Source organism: Toxotes jaculatrix, chromosome 11 (genome assembly GCF_017976425.1).
Source record: "Toxotes jaculatrix isolate fToxJac2 chromosome 11, fToxJac2.pri, whole genome shotgun sequence".
Taxonomy (NCBI): Eukaryota; Metazoa; Chordata; class Actinopteri; family Toxotidae; genus Toxotes; species Toxotes jaculatrix.
This window is the reverse complement of record NC_054404.1, coordinates 14,567,131-14,587,327: the sequence shown is the minus strand read 5'-3', so window position 1 is coordinate 14,587,327 and position 20,197 is coordinate 14,567,131. Positions and strand designations below refer to the sequence as shown.

Below are 20,197 nucleotides of genomic sequence, written 5' to 3'. Positions count from 1 at the left end.
CATCATACTCCATTTGATCACACCCAATTGAAGAGGATGATTGTTTCCCATCCCAAATGTTAGCTGGATCAGGAGTGGTAACTAACATTAGCTTGCTAATTTGTATTTTGCATCCTCTTCCTGCCTGTATACCAGCTTCAGTTTGATAAGAGCAGCTTTGGCTCTGTGTATTACGGTATAATTTTTGTCTCACCAAGACACAAAGCACTCCTGTTGCTTTTGAAATATTTGCACTGCACAGTAGGGGTTGGGGCGGGGGGTTTGAAGCAAATTAGATTACGTCAGAGAGTTTTTATGCAATTTTCTAGTTGGATTATCTACAGCAGTGTGATGTTTTAAACGCATCTGAAGACTATTCAAAGAAATTTAGACGCAGTGTTACTCAGTTCACACACCTGCTGCAACAAGGTCCGAATGCTGGAACCATTCCAGCTGTCAGTGTTGAGTTTGAAAAGCAAGATAGTTTACATGTGTCATAGAGTCCGTTAATGTTTCTTTTAGAGGTCATGGTAATGGCTAATGGCTTTCCTGTTTTTCTTTCACCTCCAGATGGTCTACCAGCTCTGTCTTTCTCCATCAGCTCCTTGACCCTGATTGGCATGTTGGCAGTGATCACTTACACGGTGAGTTGGGACCTGAGACAAGTAGATGATGTTGTTTCTTGTGTTCAGTGGAGCTCTGTCCGCACACTAATTAAGGCAAATCATCCAGTGAGATGACTTCCAGATCTTGCCAGCCCTGTAGCTTAATAGGGCCTTTACTTCTTGAGACCTTGGATATAGAACGTGTTTTGAGGTGTGAAGAAAAAATCAGAATACAATAATCTGCCTTTTGTCATATTTACCCAACAAGATTTTTCACTGGATCAATCATGGTTGATAATGCATGTTTTTATATATTAAATATTCCTTGAGCTGCAGTGCAGTTTCTTAAAGTTTTAAAAGTACAAATGGTTTCCCATCTTTTTGGTTGAGATGCACCTGGTGATGGAGTAGCCTTTCAGTATTAGTAATGACTTGAGATTTTAGAGCTCTGGCATTCAATTGCTCAAATTGCTTAGACTGCTGTCTTTCACCTGAGCACCCGGGACTTTTGCATGATGTATGTGCACCCTTCGCCACCTTATCAACCACTTATCTGCTGTCTATTTATATATATAGATCTAGCTCAGTGTCCATTAATATATGCCTATATTTTGATTCCCTCAGCATTCTGCAGTTTTTCATTTTTTCCTAGATCAGAAAAATTGACCGCGCTGTAACACTTGTTAATGCTGTCCATTTTTCATTGCCGTTATCTTGGTAAATAGTCCCTGGAGGTGGCGCTGGTGTCAGGGTGGGAGTAACACAGAATAGTGCCTACTGGGGAAAAATACAAAAAACTCCTTGGGTATCACCTAGGGAGTGTGAGTAAAAGTGACAGCCAACCCCAATCTATCCAGTTTCTGTTGAGCTTAAAGATCCCTATTTGACAAATTACACAACAATTCAATGTGGAGCTCTAATGAATAATACACAACCTAGTCAAGGAAGTTGTAGAACTAATCTCCCTTTAGGACATATAATCCATCTCAGCTGGGATTTTATCCACTGTTCTCTCACTTTGCTTCTCACAGCTCTCTAAAGAGTGGATAATTACCTAGCACATTTTGAGGATGGAACTGTTCTTAGATTTGCACTGACCCCATGTTGCTATGGACTCTGCGAATGCCCTGTGGAAATCAAAACTCCCAGTGTGTCTTTGTTTTTGATGTTTCTTGTTTTGATGAAGTCAATCAAAGAAATCAGGCCTTTGGGCGACAACAGCAGCTGCCCCTCCCTCTTTTATTCTCACAGGCACAAACGCAGTAGCTCTTTTTATCTCACTTTTTTTTTTTATCCCTCCATTGACTTTATTTGCTCTCTTCTCTCTCTTCTATCTGCAAGTGGCAAAACTCTTCTTGGTGGCAACCTACCCACATTTGCAGAGAGCTGTGTGATTTATCATTCTTTACCGTGTGTTACTATTAAGCCTGATTAACTTAATGGAATCTAAGTGACGGGTTCCATAAGCAGCGGAAATGTTGTCCATGACTCCTGTGCTAATTTATCACTACTCTTTGTGCAGAACTAGCCATCTACCCTTCATGCAAACAACTCTGTGATGTAAACAGTATATAACACTGCAGCCTAATGCACGTAGAATTGATACAAAGTGGAGCAAGTTATAGCTTTTACTGCTTTTTTAGGTCTTTTTGGTACTTTCTCCAGTGCACACAAATTTATACTGAACAGAGGCATCTTCTGTAAGCAAATAGTGTCTTCTATTTTTACCAGGTTTTCTGTCTGTCTGTCTGTCTGTCTGTCCAACTTTTTGCTAAACTAAACCAGTGCTTAAATGTAAAATATTTAAATGTAAACTGTTCAGTTGTTAAGGTGTGCTGTTACAGTTACAGTCCCGTAACTACAGTACATCAAATAGAGCTCAGCCTTGATGAGATTATACTTTAAGTGAGACAGTTCTGTCAGGGCTCTGAAGCGTACTTGTCACAGGTGTACTAGTCATTCTAGTAACTTACTATTTATGTCATTGTATTTAAATGGCTGTCTTTTACACACACAATTGACGGAAGTGACTTAAAGTACACAAAAAACAGAATTTTGTGTATATATCATCATAGTTGAATATGCACATTTACTCCATAAAGATGTTTCAGTTGTTGTGTGATATCGTAGTTTGTTTCATCAACACCTGCCAGTGTCAGTTCGATTGAGATGACAGGTTCCAGTCCTGTGTCTTGACTTTTACTGTTGTTGGGGCTTTTTTGTGAAGCTGAATTAAGAGATTGTACCTTTAAGAACAAATCAGCCCATTAATTTCAAACAGCTAACCAACTTTGCATTGAATTTGAGATCAAAGTCCCTTTATACTTAGGAGGACACTTTTCGAATGGTGAGGATTTTATTCAGTAATGCAAATCTATAATTATGATAAATATCCTCCACATTACCTGGAATGTTTGCACATGCATATTCCCTTTATGTTATCTTCCACTCTGTTTGACTGTACCCAGCAGTGATGACATGAGACCAGTCAGGCCGATCTCAGAGCTCATGCATCATGTGAAGTCCTTCAGCTTTATTTAAAAGCCTGGCTATCGTATTGACTTATGACTCTCATGGCTCTGTCTCATGTGGACCTACCTTTCTCTTCCTTTTAAATTGCCAGCCATAAGATGCTGATGCTGAACTCAAGTTGAGAAGATTAACGTCTGTTGATCTAATCACTGGTCCTGAGATTGACCTGGGAAGATGGGGTCTTGAGTGAATCTTGAGTGAATCAAAGGGGATGTCACTAATACTTTAGGTTTCTCCAGTTCTGATGGTTATTTGATTTATTTGGTTATTTTTCTATATTTTATAGAAATTGGTTTTTATCTTTTATGTTTTGTAAAATATTTATTTTCCTGAAGTTTAAAGTACAGAACTTACAATTTTGCATAAAACCTGGCACGTATGGTTTGCTACATTAGAACTGTTTAGTCTTAAGTTTTCATAACACTTTTGAGAAAGCAAAAGGCTGTCAGCTAAAAAAAAAATAACTGCATAAGACTAACATTATTAGGGCAGTAACTCTGCTTTCTATTAACATGTATTTAGCAGGCTAAAAACCCCAGATGGTGATACCCAGCATAGCAGAAGATACTTATGAGGGCTTACCAAGCACACCATAACTGTGTCTGTATCTGTACTCTGGACATAGTCAAATTTGAGTTCATTAAATATTTATAAACACAGGTGCATAAGGATGCAAAGGATGCACCTTATACATCCTTTTTTGAAGTGTTTTCGTTTTTATATTTTTACATAATTTCAGGAACATCTTGAGGGAATTTCTTCAGATTTGGCACAAACATTCACTTGGACTAAAGGTTGAACTGATTACAATTTGAGGATCAGTGGTCAAATGTAAGGCTCACAAAACACGCACAAGGAATTTGACTCGTTGACTCGTTTTTTGGTTCTTCCAATGAAATCATGCACTGATGCAGCTGACATACAGAAACAACAAAGTGTAATTATCCACAGGAATCATACATGTCAATGTAGTGATAACTTCCAATTCACTAGAGGAAACTTAATATCATTTATTCCTTGAAGGTCTTCACTACATATATCACACATAACTGGACAGATATGGATATGAACTGCAACCTGACTAGTTGGCGGAGGCATACAATAGCAAGGTGGTAATTCTAATTTAGACAAACATTAGCATGAGAAATGATATGATTATGACACCACTGATTTCTCTTTAAACTTGCAGAAGGCTTGCTGCAATTAAAGAAATGTAAAAGCAGGTAGAAATGTCTTGGTACAAATGTCTTAGGAACGTAAATGTCTTTAGAAACCCCAAAGAATGTTCTAAAAGCTGGAGACAGCCTGGGAAGCCTGTCAGTCAACCACAGCAGGCCTTTTCATAACTGACTGCCAGTTGGATTTATTTTTGTAGAAAACTGGGTAAAATTGCTGGCCTTTCAAAGGAACTTTTTAAATGTTTCATTCACACACAACCTCAGGCAGAAATGGAGGTCCAATTCAAAACCATTTTAAGCATGCAAAGTAATATTGTGCCAAAGGGTCAACATAGCTTGGAAAGTGCTTTTCATTTGCCACTGTCAAATCATTTAGCTGAAGAGTTTGCATGAATTCTGATTCTACCCATAAAAGATGACCACTTTTTTCAAAAAGCTATCTCTTTTATCTCTTTTTTTCCCACCATTTTAAGAGTATTCCTTATTTTTATTATTAAATTGACTACCCTATGAGCTGTTGTCTTAAATTTTTAATGGTAGTCTTCAAAATAGACCAACCCCTAGACAAATCAAAGCACAGATGAAGCGGATCTTTGTTGAGCAGCTCCTGGAAGAATGCTAGAAGAGAGAAAAATTTGTTGGATGGTCAGTCGTACAATTTAAAATTTTCTCATTTCGGCTTATGGTGTACCACAGTATAGCAATAATATGGCAGACTTGCATTAAAAAAATATTTTTACCAATCTCTAATTAATATTATCCACTACCAATACACTGCAAATTAATGCTATAACATGAGAACTGGAGGTATTTTGATAGCATTCAACGTGCTGATCAATTGTGTACCGCAGGGACCTTTTTGTTTGTAGCCTTGATATATATCATGAGGTCCAGCTATTTTATCAGTGCGTACGTTATGACCAAATAGCATTTTGATTGGTCGCATTCCATATAGGTGAGCCAATTCCAGGTATCTGATGTTGTGGATGATCAGTCTTATTGAGTCATTAAAGGAATGGAGTCATCTTTAAAGTTATCATTGACACCTGTGCTTCTTCAAAAACCAAAATGCCTTGTAAAGAGTCTTATATTCTACAGTGATCACATCTAGTAGAATATGTTCTAAACTATCATAGTATCAGGAGGAAAACCAGATTCAAAAGAGATAGAACAACAGTTGAATCAGAGGTCAGGTAGTAGGCCTTGAAAAGATTTGCAAAGGTTAGGAGTCAGGCTGTCAGGTCCAATAAGCTTATTATTTTGCTCATCATTAATTGCATTGTAATGCGTTCTTGCAAGTTCAACTTTTCTTTCTTTTCCTTCAAGGCCTAAGGAAAATTAACAGTTTTCCTTAGGCCGTTCATCCGAATACCGTTCATCTTTAATGACTGGTACAGGTTGTCAGTGTGCGCCCCCCCAAGCTAGACAAGTATTTGCTTGTTGTATTGATAAATTCATACTTCTGATCTTTGATAAATTGTAAACTATAAATATACTGTATCTTATGGATGCTAATTTTTTTCTATGGAGCCCCAATGTGTACAGGAGCCTAGAATCAGCTGACTAAGCCCTGCACCATGTCTGTGTCACCGTGTCCCATTTTGTGATATGCCTAAACTAAATATTTAAATATATTCAAATAATACTTAAATATTTTAATACAAGTGTGTCACCGTAGAGTGGCCTCTTGATCATACCACTTTGTTAGTCCTGACCTCCATTATGATAGAAGTCAGTGCCCTCAGAATAAAAGCAGCAAATCCTCTTTATTCTTGGATATAAAGGGGGAGAAAATTCCAGACCAATCCAGTTTTTGATTTTAAGTTATCCTTATTTACGTGGGACTGTTGAATGTAAGCCATCTGGACATGTTTGACAAAATTAAATGATTACCCATAGTTATGGGTAGAAAGCAGTAGAAAGAACATGCATCTATCACAATTGTCTGGAGTAATACTCATACTAACTACAAATTAGCCTAAAAAAAAAAAACAGAAAAAAGACTTTTCAAAACAGACAAAAAAGACTATTATTCGTTGATTTGACAAAATTAAATTATCTGTCACAGTCAAGCAAAAAAAATCCTTCCATCTAGCTTGACAACACAGGAATGGTGTGCTAGTTCTTGCAACAGGAGGATTTTAACAAGCACACAGTCATACACCTAGCCCCTTTACATTCTTAGCGATCTCCGACTCTCTTTGGTTTTTAGCCTGCTTCTTTTTTTTATTGTTTTTATCCAGTAACTCACACTTTGTCTTAAACATGCTTGTCAGTATGTCAGAGTGAAATTCCAATCTCTGTGAGACAAGAACCAAGTGAATCCATAATAGGCTGTAAGTAGTGCATCTCATTTCCAAAAGATTCAGTGAGCTCGACCATGGTTGAGAGGGATGGTTTTCAGTGCCATTGCCATTTTGAGTACACTTGTCACCACTGATTAAATAAACTAAAAAAAAATCAAAAAGAAGTATGCCCTGGGCTCATTGACGTGACATTCCTTGTGTTTTTCATCCATTTTTTCCACCTCTTAAAATGTAACTTGCTCATATAAAAGAAACAAGAAGACAAAGCTGAGAGGAGGAAAATACTGCATGGGGAACCTCTTCTCAAACATGCAAATATACCAACATAAAGACAATTCGCTGCAGGGTGCAGAACTTAGGCTATTTTCTATTACATTTTACTTCTGAATGTAAAATACATATTTAGGAAATTGCGAGTTAAATACCCCAGCGGACTGGTTTTAATTTTTAAACAATTAATTAAAACATTTTATTCCACTGCCTAAAAACCACCTTAAAATTGGCAGGGACAGCAGTTGGCGATCGTCTCTACACTTGTCAGTCGATATGATTATCAAATGTCTCAACTCTACCACAGACTCCTTTATCTGGATTCATGGAAAATATTGAAGGCACAAAATGAAAAAAAGCCATATCCAGAATTTGGAGAAAGTGTTATTTCAAGAACCTTATGACCTCTAATCACCCTTTACAGATCCCATACAGACAGACAAAGACACACTATCAAGACTGTTCTGCATCAGGTTTATGGAGCTTGTCTTGTTTAATGCCCCAACCTGTCTTTTTAGTCAAATGGAATTAGGGAAATACAGCCAAATTTGTAGGCTTAATGGGAATATGTATGTGTTACGTTTTACATGTTTAAATGCATTAGCTTGGGTATTTCAATTTAGTTGAATTATCTAAAAGCCAACTTGAATACTGAGTAGTTTTAATTGGGTATGTTATACTGGATTGGCTTCTTTATCAAAAGGTATTGAGAATGGGGGGGGGGGGGGGGGGGGGCTCCTCTTCCTCCTCCTTTTTGGCTCCACCATCACAAGCAGAAAGAGCAACAAAGACGAGGCTTGTGTAGGAGACCTGTGTCCACCTAGTTCTCCCTCTTCCCACTCAGCAGTCATATGACTCTCTCTGAATGATTTCAGCCACTAATTCCCCCCTCAACCAACACACACGCACACACACACTCCCATCCACCCTGCTCTAAGCTATTTCTGGTTATTATTGACCACAGTGGGGTTTAAAATAACTTTAATGAGCATGCATGATTATGTGTGAACTAAAAATATACACTCCAGCAGAGGGGACACCTGTGTTTTTTTTTTCCCCTTTTATATTTCCTCCATGTAGTTGGGAAGGGAAATGTTTCTCTTGGGATCTGGGGCAGGTTTTCCTTTTATGAGTGTGTTTGATATTCGGGACATGCTCCGGCCTTAAGAGCTCCATGATTCATTGCAGGAGGCGACATTCGCCCGTAGCAGAGATCCACAGCAGAGACTAATAATAGGCTAGCCTGACTTAGTATCCCATGCGACATTCTTAATGCTACCTAACACTCAGAAACTAGTAAAACTTGTTTTAGAAAAATATAGGTTCTGACGTTTCCCCACTTGAAAAATAGAAGAAAGAGGGCAGCATCTTTTGACTGGTCTGAAAGTATCTTTGCACAGAGGGGCCCTTTGTTTTATTATGAACCCATAAAATGGCACTCCTCCAAGCTGGTAAAAGCGAGACGGCACAGGGAGAGCAAGAAAGCACCGGCCTGTTGCTGTTATTTTCATTTGTATTGATTGGTCTGTTTCCTTCAATCAATCTCTCTTCAGGAGATTGAAGCCCACTCATAGTTGAAAGTGCCTTTTAAATTTTTTGCACATATTTTCTCTCGGGCTCTGTTTGCTGTCACTGCATGCATGTGTGTATGTCTTTCTGTCTGTCTACAGTCGCTTATTATTTATACATTGTATGTACTTGTAGTAGAAATGAAATGTTGATGTATGTTCATTTAAATTCATGTCATTCAACATTGATGGCACCTTGATGCCTCCTCCTCTAACCCAGATTTTTCTCTCTAAAATTCTACTAATAAAAACTTCATCAAATCCTGGATAGAAGATAGTGCTGTCACATGGGGGCACTGTTAAGCTGTAAATTGCATCAGGATGATATAGGGCAGTGATATCCACACAAAATGGTTGCAGCAAATTCACCAATAAACCTCAGCACAATTATAGATTCCACCATTTTAATCTTTTTTCGTCTACCAAAAATGACATAGCCTGGGAGGCCAAGAACTATGATATGCTGTATGTGTGTTTGCTTACCCTCATTTGACTGTTGTCGTGTTCCACACTGTGATTGTTTTGTCATCAGGCAGGGGTGGGTATGTGTGGGTGGATGCACGTGCCATATGTGCCATCCCACTCTAACAACAATGTGTGATTATAATGGTAGTTTATGCTCTGTCTTTCAGGCATACGGTATGTCTGTACTGCCTTTGAATCTGATAAAAGGCACTCGGAGTGTGGTGTATGAACGCCTGGAGAACACTGAGGACATTGATGATGTTGAGCATCAGATAGAAAACCTGAAATCCAAGGTTGGTCTCACTACATCACACAAAGCACCTGCACAATGTGACATGGTGCAAATTATACATATGTCATTGAATAACTTCATGCAACAAAACCTAGGAGTGAAAAGATATAGATCATTACATTAACAACAATTATATCAATAAAAATGTTAGAACACTCGCTGTTTCTTATTTTAGGCTTCAGTACAGTCTGCACTGAGTGTATAATCACGCATTCATTGCAAGGTACATATGCATAGCCTCCAGCTGATCACTCCCTCCTCCTTATCTTTCCGCCGAGCCGCTCTGTCTTTGCATGCAATTATGAATGGTTAGCGTTGTCCTTATCAACTAACCTCTCAAATGCAGGCAGCACAAACAGGGAAACACAAGTGAAGACATCTATTAGTTGCCATTAGTTGCCAGTGGCAACGTGAAGTTGAACATGTGTATTCATCGCTTCTCCTGTTACCTGCATATATATATATGTGTGTGTGCGTGTGTGCGTATATATATCAGTGAATATATATTCACTAATACAGCTATACCTGGTTTTCAAAGATTTCACAGTTATTATAAAGAAAAACTGAAGTTCAGCATAGGACACACAGAGAAGTTTACTTTAATAGTTGAATAGTTTCCTTAATACTAGAAGGTAGACAAATAGCAACTTGTATGTATAGCTCTGATTGTTTACTTGTCACTAAATGAATATATGTGTGTTTATTGACTCATTTGGTCGTTGGTTGGTCTTCTCGCCAGTGCAAAGATGGACGTCCCCTTTCCTCAAGGGACAGACACAACTTGCAGGAGCTGGAGGGCAAACTGCAGGTCCTCCGACGCAGGGGGAGACACCTGGAAATTGCAGAGAGGAACTGCTGCGCTAAAGTGGGCAGTGCTCTCAGACCTTTCAAGGTGAGTCTGCATTATGGAATTGGCTCCCATACAAAGAAGTAAGTTATATGTCCACTATGGACTGTATTGCATACAAAAGCAAATCCTTTCAGCGTCTATATATTGGCTGTGATCGTATACACAATTATTTAGTATTGTGTCTTCTTGTTTTAAATTACACTATTGTTTTAATTGATTTCAGAGCAGTAGTGGATTGGGGCTGCACAATTTACCACTCCTAATTTTATGTTTCTGCTCTTGATAGTTGTGTAATTCAAACATTCTTGTTTGGCCAAGTATTATGCCTTTTTTACCAGCTTAAGCATCCTCCTCCCTAACTGTTTCCTTGTGCCCAAGTTCTAATCTGGACTGCTCTAGATTTACTTTTAGTTCTACTTTACACAACCGCATATTTACAGGATTCCCACGGGTAGTCTCTTCACCTAATTTACTCTGAAGTCTCTCAGGGAGTCTCACATTTCTCAGGCAGGATCTCATGGTTCCCTAGGGATAAACCAAAGCAACCACAAACTTCTCTTTGATTTTACTTTTTCAGGTTGGACAATCAATACCTGGACCTCATGTGTGGAATTTTAATATCATTGTTCCCATATTCAGATTTGCCCAAGGGGTTTGGGAAAGGAAGGATGTTATAACATCACTTGATTAAGACTTAAAAACATTACTGCCTTTAGTTCCTTGGCACCAACACTTGCTCTGGCTTTGTTCAAACAAACACCTGGAGATGATGCTCAATTATGCACCCTTGATCCTCAGTGGGTGCCCTGACCGAATGTCATACAACTAGCACCAGCACAAAATAACTATAAAATGAAATGCTTTTGATCATATCACATTAGCCACTTATAAATGGATGTTTTACACAGCTTTGTACAGTAGTTTGTGTTGCTTCAACCATCAAGACTGTAGAGAAAGTACATAACAGGGACTTGTTGGACACACAGTTCACAAAGTTCCACAGAAAAATTATAATCACAACTAAAATCCCCTGAAAGCAGCCTCTTCCCACCAATCAGAAACAGCTTACTGTATACAACCATTCGGTTACCGGCGTGCAACAGCTGTGATCATTAGCATCTTTGTATTTGGTGTGGGATAATCATCATTGCACATTTAATTTACAAAAAATAATGACTGTGCATGATGATGATGATTATGACTATCAGTATGGCTGCCACTGTTCTCAAACCTAAAACAATCAAAAGCATTTTTATTTGTAATGATTTTATTGCACCACTGGCTTAGTAACCCTTTAGCATAGAACACAGTAACCAAACTGTCTCTAAAATCTAAATTCGACTTACAGAGCCATCTGATCAGCCTTTGGCAACATATTTTTGTTGTCATATGCAATATTATTTTTCTCCTCATACTGTTTTAGCTGTTGAACAGATACGAGAAGAGTAATGGGACTGACGAAAATGCTGCTTGACCCAATCCTCATGTGCATCTAGGTACAGTGTGCTTTGCACATTGGCTGTACATTGCACTGACGTGAACATAATCGCATGTGTGAGCTTCCGCTCATCTCTTATGTTGAAAAGACTATTATACTCAATTAAGATATGCTTAAAGCCATATTTTCTTGATTCCATCATCATTAAGCTGAAGTGTGATTTAAAAGCTTTATTTTTGGCTGTTCTTAATGCACTTGTAACTCTATTAACTGGAAGAACATGTGCTTCAGTATACTGTAGGTGAACGCCTAAATGACGAATTCTTAACTACAAAAGCAGCTACATACTTTAAATGAGTCATATTACCTTAAATGTCAACTAGTGGTTTGGCACTTTTCAATACGGCCTTATAGGCACCACTTATATTTCCCCAATACTGTGAGATAACAAATCTGCAAAAAAGGAAATGATTACCTCCATGAATCACACGTGCGTTTCACATTCTTCAACAACCAGAATCATTTAATGTTTCAAGGGAGCAGGACTGAGAGCAAGTCCGACATGACAGGCACAGTTTGCACAGCTGTAAGTGGGAACATAATACTCCACAACCTCGGTTGCGCTTACGTGAACATAACAGCGTGCGCGATTGATATGCCCTTATTTTCCGCCCGTACACAACGTACCAGTGGCGATTGACAGTTAAAATAGGTCCCACTGTTTTAATCACATTTTCTGGACAGGACAAAAACCCAAAATCATTCTCCTCATTCACATTTTAACTTTCCCACTGCCATTCATTTTCCAGTATTTTACTGCACTGCAGGAATGCGCAAATATTTTAAACCAGTGTCTGTAACAGTTTGTCTTTAACCAAGGGGCTTGCTGCTAATGACAGTCCCCAGACTCAAATTTAAACAGTAATGAGTCGGGAGATTTATTTACTGTATACTCGGGCACTGGTGTAGAGTGATAAGCCAAATGATTGTGATTTCTCCAGAGCAGTTACACCACTGTTTCTCAAACACATGCTGTCCTTTTTATATCAACCCTGGTGCAGGGTGAAAATGACTTACTGAACATGTGGAACATGTACGAGTGAAAAGTTCTCGGACCTCACAAAATAGTAACTGTGTTTTGATTGGATCATTAAAACAAAGGTAAAGAAAAAAAAAGCCAAGCTGTTTAGATAAGTAATGTATGATGTAATGTTGCTCTCTTTCTTCAAAAAAAGAAAATTATCCCACATAACAAACATAACAAAGTTAGGCTACCTCCTCTTTTGGATTAGGAGATAAGGGCAGTTTAATCAGTGTATTTCAATGACTGTATTTTTCTTCCGTCTGGTCACCTAACTTTTTAAATTGTAGTTCATATCAAGGCGATATAAACAGTAATGACAAAAAATGTGTTAATCATCAGTTTCTTGATTGTAATTGATGCTTTGCTACAATCACTGAGACATTACACCAAAGGACATTTTGTCAAATCTAATTTGGTTGAATGATTTTGGGTTCTTTTAGCTTGGTAACTGATGGTTAGGGCCAAATGTCACTTTTCTTTGTTTTGTTTTGTGCAATGCAACAATGGAACATAATACATTTTAATTGTACTTTATTTTGCTCTACACATTCACCTGCTTTTTTCTTGGCTATGGCTGGTGTGAGCTATTATTAGGTATAAAGGCCCCCTTGAAGGCAAGCGGTTGACAGGGTTTATTGCCTTTTTGGCTGCCACCCACCTTTTTCCTCCCTGGTTGCAACCTCCCCACTCTGTCTGGGTTGTGCCATTGCTTCTCTCCTGTCACCTTAGGCAAAAGTGCCAAACTGCGGCTGGCCAACCCATATGGTCTCTATTTGACAAAAGACATGGCAGAAAGGTTATATTTGATGACCCAGTTGGTGCCTTTGAAAGCAGACCTTTTACCTTTATTGAGGTTCATTCATGGGGTTTACTATGCATTTCCTAGTTGTGGGCACATGTCGCTGTTTTTTTTATTGTGTTGTATTTATTTTGTTTCCTTGCAGATATTGTTGGGTGTTTTCTTTATCCTGGTTGCACTGCTGTTCACTGTTGCCCTATTTATTTCAAAGTAAGTCATGAAATGTCCCGTAACACCATATTTCCTCACACAATACCACTTACAAATCTGTGTCATTTAAGGCAAGAAATGTAATAAAAATGGACAGTGTACATGTGGAAATATATACACATATTAAAGTTTTTTTTTCTGTGTGTTTCAGTTTGGATAAAGCTCTCCACTCTGCTGGCATCAGCTCTGGGTTCATAATCTTTGGCACAAACCTAACCAATCCTCTGAATGAACTTCTATTAGCCTTACAACCCGTGAGTATCCTCTCATCTCTCATGTTGAAAAGATGATTATCCTCAATTAAGATATGCTTAAAGCCATATTTTTTTGATTCTATCATCATTAACCTGAATGAAGTGTAATTTAAAAGCTTTATTCTTGGCTGTTCTTAAATGTAATTGTAATACTGTTTAAAACTTAAAGTATGTGGGCTTCAGTATGCTACAGGTGAACTTAGAAAAAAAACTAAATCTCAACTACAAAAGCAGCTACATACAAATGACTCACATTGCCTCTAAATATAAATTATTTTGTTTTTTTTTTTACTTTTAAATACATACTTACCACCACTTATATTGAACTGAATACCACTAAATAACACATTTGCAAAAGGGGAAAATCCATACTCACATGTGCAATTTGCATTCTTCAGTAACTCCAGAATCATTTAATGGTCCAAGTAGTTAGTACCATTGAAATAATCAAACCCTGTCTATTTGTTTTTTAAACCATTAAAAGTTATAAGGTTTAAGGACTAACATTTTTAAACATTTAATTTTTTATTTTTTATTTTAAAACCCTGTGGATTTGGGTAGCCTAGATATAAGCAGTGTTATTAAATGACCAAAGCCTTATTTTCATTATTTTGATCGTGAACTGCAGAGATTGACAGAATATGAAATCACTACCATTACCTCTATCCTCCAGGTCATTGCCTCAGGTCCAGACATGGAACGTAATATCCTGTTAAACTTAGTATTCTACAGCAGGTTTTAGAGGAAAAAAATGAGTGACAGCTCAGACCATTCAAGAATTGCTTCATAGACAGTGGCATTGATTAAACGTTTTAGGCCAGTGTTTAGAAACATGACCTTGGTATTTAAGGAATTAAGTGCGCCATACCACGAATGGGATACTATATAGGGATCAGGATTGAGGTTAAAACAGAATGTGTCATCTTACAGATTACAATCGATAAATATTTACATTACATGCACTGTGCTTTTATTTTTAGGCGGCATCTGTAAATAATGTTTTTACTGAAACTAGGAAATAAGTAGGAAATGGTTAGGAATACAGTTGGTGTTTAACAATAGACAACAATATCTGAGTGCACTGTACGGTGACCAGCTCAGATGTGGTCTAGATTAATTGGGCTAGTCCTAGTGGTATTGATAATAGTTGCTCATTAACAGGTCCAAGCATCCTTGAGAGGCAGCCTCTGCCTCTGAACTGAGCACTAATGACTTTATATGTGATTTGTACACGTGAGACATGTAGCTGATCTCTGTCCTTGGTATTGCAGGTTTTTCCACTGGATTATATCCTGATCACAGTCATCACCATGTACTTTGTACTCACATCCATGGCTGGCATTCGCAACATGGGCATCTGGTTCTTCTGGATAAGGGTAAGCAAATGCCCTACTTACATGTTAGCATAAAAATACAAATAAACAATTAATTGAACATTAACATTTTCTTATTTTTCAGCTGTACAAAATAAGACCAAAGAGGACTCGACCCCAGGCTCTTCTCTTCCTGTGCATGATTCTCCTCTTGATTGTCCTTCACACCAGTTACATGATATACAGCCTAGCCCCGCAATATGTCATGTATGGCAGCCAGAAATATCTTGCACAGGTGAGGAAAAGTGTGTGTACATTTCTGTGCATTTCTAGGTTTTTTTTTGTCTTGCTGATGAGAGCTAGCTTTGATGATGGGGCGCTAACAGTGACAGTGTCGGTCAGTCAGTGTGTTCAAATCACTTTGGTCCAGCTCGGTGTAGGCAGCAGCATGGTCTGTAACGGGCTGGTGGTGGGGCTTTTAGACTCTTGTTCCTCTCGGATTCTGTTTATGTTTTTAAGACTGTGTGGCTATTACTGTGTGGATCTGTTGTTTGACAGTCTACCCCCCCGTGTGATCTGATGTAGCTCTGCTCTCTCTCTCTCTCTGTGTGTGTGGGTGTGTTCATGTGGTTGAGACGCACCCTTGTGTCTATGCTTCGTCTCAGAAAATCTTTTAAACAACGTAATTAAAATGAACTGTGGTGTTGTTTTTGCTGAAACATCCTCTTTTTAAATAAGAGAGAGAAAGGAAAAAAAACCTTTTTTAAAATCAGCTCTGTGGGACTCACATGGTAAACATGGCTTATTCCTATCAGCTGCTGTCTGTTCACCTGCAGTATCTGACTGCATTGTCTCTCGGTGCCATTTATACCAGCCAAGCAGATACAGTGCAGCCTAAATAGTAACAGATATTAAATATTTCAGTTACTTTAATAATCTCCCAAGTGAAGCAGTTCTTTAAATAATTGTACTTACACCCTACTGACCTGCGGCTGTTTTCTATAAACTGAAAGTTCTATATATTGCTGTTGGGATCTGAATGATGTTAATTTATTCTGTTTATCCATGGCAATACTCACATCATGTGTTCCTTTGTAAAACTAAGAGTCATTCTGTAATTAATAAGTTCAAGCCTGTTATTTTTGGGTATTATTCTAGTCTTATAGCTTTTCAGAGGTTATGGTTATGTTCCTTCTTCTCAAGCCTAATTCTATTTGCACCGCGTTATGTAGTTTGTACTCTTTCTTTGCTGAACGGATACATGTCTGTTGTATTTTTTGATCAGACTCAGATGCCCTCACCAGGTCCTACATCTGGGAATGCTACTTTTGGCACCCCAAGGATCTGTGATGCCGACGCGCCTGAGGGTAAGTCTGTCATCTCTGCTCGCACGGTAAGGTAGCACCGGTCTAATAGCGAGATGTTGGGTGAACTTACAACACAACATCAAACATTTATTCCTCACAAGTTGAGTCAATACTAGAAAAAGGGCAGGACAGCGTACAACCTGGTCATTTTATGTAGAACACTGTTCAGTAATCTTTATCACCATTCATTATTCATTACAGGGAATAATACCAAGGACAAACATTTACTAATGCAGTACATGGCCCCTTGCTGTCTCCATGCCAACGCTTATTACAGTAAATCAGCCATGAAAACACAAATGTGTGAACGTACATCATACTAGTGAGTGTTATCATGGTAATTTATTCATTTGCCTAATGTTCAAGCCAGGCTCTTGTTGGTGGTGGAGGGGATGTAATGCAGTTATTTGGTTATAAAGCCAGAGATAGTTCTAAGATAGAGATACATGCATATTATGTCAGATGCAGATAAATGATACTGCATATATGACTGTCTTCCTTTCTTTCTTTCTTTCTTTCTGTGAGTGGTTATATCACACTGAAGACAAAGTAGATGCAGGAAAATCACTTCCTACAAAGGTTGGAAGGAAACAAACAAGATTATAAACATTCTTTTATTATTATTTTTATTTTTATACCTGTCATATCTCAGGTTTATCCTTCATTTTTGCCCCTACTTTACCCTCTCATATATTCAGACTAACTTTTAAACTAAAGTCATCAAGTCTATCTTTAACATGTGGGAGTGTTTGAACTGTTGTGCATTTTTGTTTTTGTTAGCGGATAATTATTTTTTTATTCAAATGAATCAAGGTTGGGTCATAAATGCTTTCCCAGAAGATGCAAAACTGGAATACAATTAGAGTAGCTAATGAGCATTGTTGGGTTTAAATGTCAAGCATTTAATAAAAAAATAGTAAAGTTCATGTGAAAACAGTTAAGTAGGAGTGGTAGACTATTACAGTCAATTAAGTATATTTCATATTTCCTAATATGTATTATATCTATCTATCTATCCATCCGTTATAATCGGGGGACTGTTTTTTTAAGGGCCTTATAGGATCATAGTTTTGTCAATTTATCCGTGTCTATATACAGAAAAACTGATCTGAACTGAAAAGTGAGTCTTTGTGGTTAAGTACAATCATTGCACAAACTGGAGCCAGTCTCTCAGGTGACACGACACCTGTGGGACAGCATGAGAGTAATTTGCTGAGCTACAGTACAACCTGAATCAAGAAAGCATCAGTGATGAGCATATTTGGTCGGGCTTTCTGCAGTGGGTATAGCCTATTGATGGGGACTGTATCAGGTTTATACAGCATGCAGCTGCTAATGGACTAATGCCTTTGACATTTGAAAGAAGTGCACCTCTTTGGGCCCTGTTCTCATGAATCAGTGGCCCCTTGCACAAAAGGCAGTTAGCGGTCACTGTTGCTATTTTTGTGGCGAGATGCCCACAGCTAAGCTGAAGCATCTTTAGAAATGGGTATGATTAGGTAGAATACATTAACAGTCAGACACATATTGTGTATCTACAATATCTGAGTGCAGGGAAGCATCTAGAGCTACTTCTCCTCCTCTCCTTTCTTGGATGTGCACAATTTGGGAAATACAGCATCACAGAATACTTGATATTCTAAAAATGTGTAAAAACATCCACCATGCAGCTTAGGAAAGATGCTATCCCTTTCTTTAAGTAATAACAACCTATGTCACCATGTTTTGTTTGTACTGTGTAATGAGGACCAATTTTATTTCAGAGCAAAAGTATCCAGTCAGCTGTATGAAAATTTTAATTAAGTATAATAAACATAAATAAATATCATGTATTATGTTGCCTTTGATCACATTCATCTGTGATTAAATGTGATAAATAAGTGATAAGTAAGGTTGCACTCAATTAATCCTTCTGTGTTTACACGTGAGAATAATGTCAATAATGCCAATACTGCCAACATACAGTAATTACATAAACTGACAAGCCCCATAATACTCTTGTTTACATGACCGTTCAGACAGAATTGTGGAAATTAATTAGTTTTTCTTTGTTTGATTGTTTGTTTTTCTCCAAACAAATAATTTGCTTCCTGTCCCATGACTATCACAATTAACCCAAACAGATTCACCCATGATTCTGCATCACTCTATCATTTTGTTTATTGCTGGCTGGAAGCCGTACTCTATCTGACTAGCAGATAAGTTATAGGTAGCTGTTGAAGTTGAGCTGGATTAGGTAAGTGAAATACAATCGAATGTGTTCCTTGGCACCACAGGACCCTCAGCTGGTGAGAAGAGAAATCAATTTTTGCCCAGTAGTGTTAATTACTGAGAGCACTTACAGAGAAGTTTTGGCGCTCTGCAGTTCTTTTATTCTGAAGGGGTCGTGGTGCCAGAGTCTTGAGGACAATAGCAAGATGTATTTCTCCTCTCTCTTTTGACCAGCCTAGAGAAACGGGTCCCATTTTGGCCATCTTGGAAATGGCTCGTACTTTCATAACAGCCGTTGTACCACCTACCATGAGCAGGAGGCAGTGTCAAGCAGAGATAACACATGCGACTGAGGGGGAATACAATCAGAAGCTTATTGACAAATACACTGTAGAAAGTAACAGGTGACATGTTTAATTTGTGTGTAGAAAGAGTGCAACTCTTTCTTTCCCAAATCTGGATAATCAGCTTTTTCCCAAAAGAGAGGCTACTTCAGCAACCCTCGGTATGGAGCAAATGGCTACGTGCCAGTTAGTCAGCCAACCAGCTCATCTAAACCTACTTCACTAATCTGTGATCTTAAATCATTTGTAACGCAGTTCCTGTTGTTTGCTGGAGTGTCTGTCTGAACAACTTCAGTCTGAAAACGCATAGATAATTAAATAGACCTATGTTACCGTAGCAAGACCAAGAGATTCACAAACACGGATATGAACTGACATTCACTTCGTCTCTAAATTTCTAAAGCTCCTCTCTGTGGATGTGAAAAATAAGAATGAGAATGTATGATGGTTGAAAATGGCCTCAACCTCAGAGCAGACTCTGGGAGGGCATCACTTTGTAATAACCTTTAGTTTGACACTGGATCAAAAGGCAACTGAGGCGAAAGAGGGCAGAAGTCAAGCTGGTGACTGATTGGCCAGTTGGTCACAGTGGTGTAATGACACTAACATCATGGTGAGCAGGTGCTCAGTGCCAAGCTCTCCATTATCTACTCTAAGGTCATTACCATGCCATTACTCATTTACTCAGTATAATGGAAAAGGAATCTTCAGGAGTTAGTTGCCACGGCCCCAGACAGCCTGAGCCCTAAAGTCTTCTTCAATATGTGATTCAGCACACAGGGAATGAAGGTGTTTTCAGGAAAAGATGCATCTGAGCTCTGTTTGTGCTTTAGTGAAGGGTCTGCTGTCTGGACCTCAGCACAGTAGTGATGCTGCTTTCCTCTCTACTTCAGCAGCTGATGGGGGGGGAAAAGTTTCATCTTAGTCCATTTAATTTTACATCCATACTCTCTTATGCAATTGGCACAAACTTGAATAATTGCGGCACTAAATCTCTCCAAATTTGGTTTTAGTATATTAAATCATTTTATTTTATAAGTTCTTTCGATAAATAATTTTATTAATGGATTTAATGTGATTATTTTTATGGCTTTATGAAGCCTGGCTGAAACCTGAGGAATTCTCAGCATTA

The 20,197-nt window shown here is 38.2% G+C and overlaps 1 protein-coding gene across 1 annotated transcript in view; it reads left to right on the top strand.

Moving 5' to 3' along the window:
* The window catches only part of lmbrd1 (LMBR1 domain containing 1), a 52,658-nt gene that overhangs the window by 25,420 nt on the left and 7,041 nt on the right, over positions 1-20,197 (top strand). The window contains exons 7-14 of the mRNA XM_041049885.1: positions 550-623; positions 9,071-9,196; positions 9,935-10,087; positions 13,512-13,576; positions 13,728-13,830; positions 15,102-15,206; positions 15,289-15,438; positions 16,429-16,510. Of these exons, the coding sequence (XP_040905819.1) occupies positions 550-623; positions 9,071-9,196; positions 9,935-10,087; positions 13,512-13,576; positions 13,728-13,830; positions 15,102-15,206; positions 15,289-15,438; positions 16,429-16,510 (858 nt within the window). The remainder of the gene's footprint in view (positions 1-549; positions 624-9,070; positions 9,197-9,934; positions 10,088-13,511; positions 13,577-13,727; positions 13,831-15,101; positions 15,207-15,288; positions 15,439-16,428; positions 16,511-20,197) is intronic.